This window comes from Plectropomus leopardus, unplaced genomic scaffold (assembly GCF_008729295.1).
Source record: "Plectropomus leopardus isolate mb unplaced genomic scaffold, YSFRI_Pleo_2.0 unplaced_scaffold9019, whole genome shotgun sequence".
Lineage (NCBI taxonomy): Eukaryota > Metazoa > Chordata > Actinopteri > Perciformes > Serranidae > Plectropomus > Plectropomus leopardus.
In genome coordinates, this window is record NW_024699439.1 from 1 (window position 1) to 3,479 (window position 3,479).

General features: G+C 37.0%; 1 protein-coding gene across 1 annotated transcript; it reads left to right on the forward strand.

Annotated features, from left to right (window-relative positions):
* Nucleotides 1-690: 690 nt before the first annotated feature.
* On the forward strand, nucleotides 691-2,668 carry LOC121940574 (potassium-transporting ATPase alpha chain 1-like; the record flags this gene model as incomplete). The annotated part of the gene is made up of 5 exons (XM_042483311.1): nucleotides 691-922; nucleotides 1,046-1,179; nucleotides 1,749-1,850; nucleotides 2,176-2,267; nucleotides 2,375-2,668. Coding segments are annotated over 5 exons (589 nt in total), but the record flags the coding sequence as incomplete, so codon positions are not given.
* Between the last annotated feature and the right edge of the window lie 811 nt (nucleotides 2,669-3,479).

Below are 3,479 nucleotides of genomic sequence, written 5' to 3' on the forward strand. Positions count from 1 at the left end.
AAAAAAAATGCCCGTCAAATCGGCAAGACAAAATTTTTTTATTATGTAGCTTTGAAGTGTCATGGGAAAGTTTGGAAATTTTCAGGGTTCCCACGGCTCCTTAAAATCTTAAAAGGCATTGAATTCATTAATCGAAAAAATAAGGCCTTAATTGGTCTTAAGTTGACTTAAATTAATCTTTCAAAAGTCTTTTTTTAAAAATTTTTTTTAAAAATAAATTCCATGTCTTAAACTCGCCATGATGGGAACCAAAGCAGTGGGTCCTCACATGCAGATTGAAAAACACAAAGAAAAATGTCCAGAAATGCCAGATTTTGCTGTGCTTCACTCTAAAAAGAGTTATTTTTCCAACATTTGACGTAGATAATTTAACTTTTTTACTGGACAAAAATGGCATATGTTTTTACAAAAAACATTTGGGCAAAATACATTTTCCGTGTTCAGTTTTTGTTAACAGAAAATTGGCCTTCAACTTAATTCCGAGTGGCATTATAAAAGTTTAAAAACTCTTTAATCTAACTTTCCTTAAGCTGTAGAAACCCTGAATTTTGTCCATGAAAAAGTAGGGGAACCCCGTAACAAAGACCAAAAACAAATTACCAGTATATTAATAATACAAAAATAAATTGAAAAATAAATTACAATGTCATAAATAAGATGGTACGGTGTAAACTCAGAATCCCTCCACAGGAGGCTGAGCCACGACCCCATACACCCTCAGAATGATGTCTCACAGCCGTTTATGTCGTTTTTAATTTCTTCTTTCTCTTTTTTAGGAGCCATCCAGTCTTTTGCAGGTTTTACAGATTATTTCACAGCTATGGCGCAGGAGGGCTGGTTTCCACTCTTGTGTGTGGGCCTGCGCTCTCAGTGGGAGGACGTTCATCTTCAGGACTTGCAGGACAGCTATGGACAAGAATGGGTTAGTTTGTATACACTTTCTGTCTCATGTTAATCATACAGGAAGTCCATGGGTGGAGTGAATGTTTTGTTTTTTATCAGCATAGTAACCAAATAACTCCTCCTTCATGTCCTCTGTAAACAGACCTTCAGTCAGAGGCTGTACCAGGAGTATACCTGCTACACGGTGTTTTTCGTGAGCATAGAGATCTGTCAGATCTCAGATGTGCTGATCAGGAAAACTCGCCGTCTCTCCGTGTTCCAGCAAGGCTTCTTCAGGTCACCGAAAACCCATCCTCAACACATCGTTAGGCACAATGTTTCTTAAAGGGGCAGTTCATCCCGAAATCAAAATTACGCGTCTTTCCTCTCACCTCTAGTGCTATTTATCAGTCTAGATTGTTTTGGTGTGAGTTGCCGAATGTCGGTAGAGACGTCTGCCTTTTCTCCAATATAATGAAACCAGCTGACACTCAGTTTGTGGTGCTAGAAACGCCAATAAAGTACATTTGAAAAATTCGACAGCAGTGTCTCTTTACAGCAGCTATGACCTGGTTAATCAAGTGAATCCACCAAACACCTTGAGAGCAGTTTCATGTAGGAACTATTTTCTCTCACTGAACTAAACTCACCGTACGAATCACTGCACAGAAAGAAGTGTGCATCTGCTGTTAGCTCGCCTAGCACCACTGAGGTAGTTAGCATTGCAGCTCAATTGAGAGGGACGCCATTATTATTTACATCTCGCGCTGTCACGGTTATAAAACTCTGCATTTATATGGGAATAATTAAACCTAAACTAATCTGCATGTTGTGACTCTGTTTTGTTACTTTTGGTGTGTTTTCAGGAATCGTGTCCTGGTTACTGCCATTATCTTCCAGCTCTGCCTGGGTAACCTGCTCTGTTACTGCCCTGGAATGCCCAACATCTTCAATTTCATGCCTATCAGGTAAAGACCGACTGTGGTTACCATCTGAACACAAGACTCAGACTGGTTTAGAAGGAACAAGACAAAAGTCAGAAGCCGGGATATGGCTGGACTGTGAATATCTCACTGGATGGCTTTAAACTTGAAACAGGAAGTGGTGGTGTTTACTCAGTCATGGACTTAGCTACGCTGCTTTGGTCTGTGAGTTCTGAGAAAACACATTTTAATTAAAACAATAAAAACATCATGAATATTCCACTATAATCAATGCTTTTTTAATATTTGATATTAAAAATAAAAAACGGTAGTCTGTTGTCTAATTTTACATTTTGTGTTTTCTCTCCAGAGTCCAGTGGTGGTTTGTTCCTCTTCCTTATGGTATTTTAATCTTCGTCTATGACGAGATCAGGAAGCTGGGAGTCCGCAGATATCCAGGAAGTAAGCCATGATTCTTTATCCTTCTCTCTAACCATTTAACATCCTCTCATCATTAACACCTCTGTAACTATTCAGGTTTTATTAATCTACGGCTTGTAATCTTTTAGGTTGGTGGGATCAGGAATTATACTACTGAGACCAGAGAGCCTCTTTCAATCATTCATCCATCTGCATGAAAATATCACTCATAAACAGAATGCTGCAACTTACCATACATCTCTATAACTTTGTGATCTATGTATTTATAGCTGAAACTATCTTTTAATATCACCATCAAGAGTCTGTTAAAATAAGGAAAAAAGCAATACCACAATAGATAATTCCCACAAATTCGTCATGTTCCAGCTCTTTGACTTTGGCTGCGTTGTATATGTACAAATAAAGATAAAGACTCGAATCGATAAAGTAGCAATTTGGTTTGATTTTCCGTGTGGTTTTGATGACATATGAGACTATGACAATTTGGAGTCATTTTTGACGACATGCTATGGCGTTTTTGTAACATTTCGGGTCATTTTTAGTCTTTGATATTAATGGGAAACACTGCCATACTGAAGTACAGCAATATGTCACATGTCCATAACCAGATAAAATAACATGGTGGGACACGTCATAGTATAGAATGTTATATTACATGTTATTGTACATCATAATATAGTATGTTGAAAAGACAACCAAAAATGTCATAGTATAGTGGGCAAAAAATGTCAAAATATGACGTCCAAAAGACAAGTAAAACCACATAGTATAGCATGTCGAGAAAATGGCCAAACAAATCATGGTATAGCATGTCAAAAACATCATCGTATAGCATGTCGAAAAATGTCAAAACGTTATAATATACCATGTTGACATGCCATATTATGATGTTTTTGGCCGTTTTTGCAACATTCTAATGTATGGCGTGTCTCTGCATGCTATTTTACAAAAAGAGCCTAAAAAGACCATAATATAGTATGTTGAAAAAATAACCGAAAGTCATACTATAGTGTGGTGAAAAATATCAAAAAAATTACATGACCCAAAGACAGCTGAAAAACTTCAGAACATCATTAAATGTAAAAAACAGAATAAAATAGCGTGCTGAGAAACGCCATGGTATTAAAATCTGCAAAAACTGCCAAAAACACCAAAATATAGCACGTCAAAATAATGAACCAAAAAGAAAGGCTATAGTATGGCAAAAATGTCAAAAAATGACATGTCCCAAAA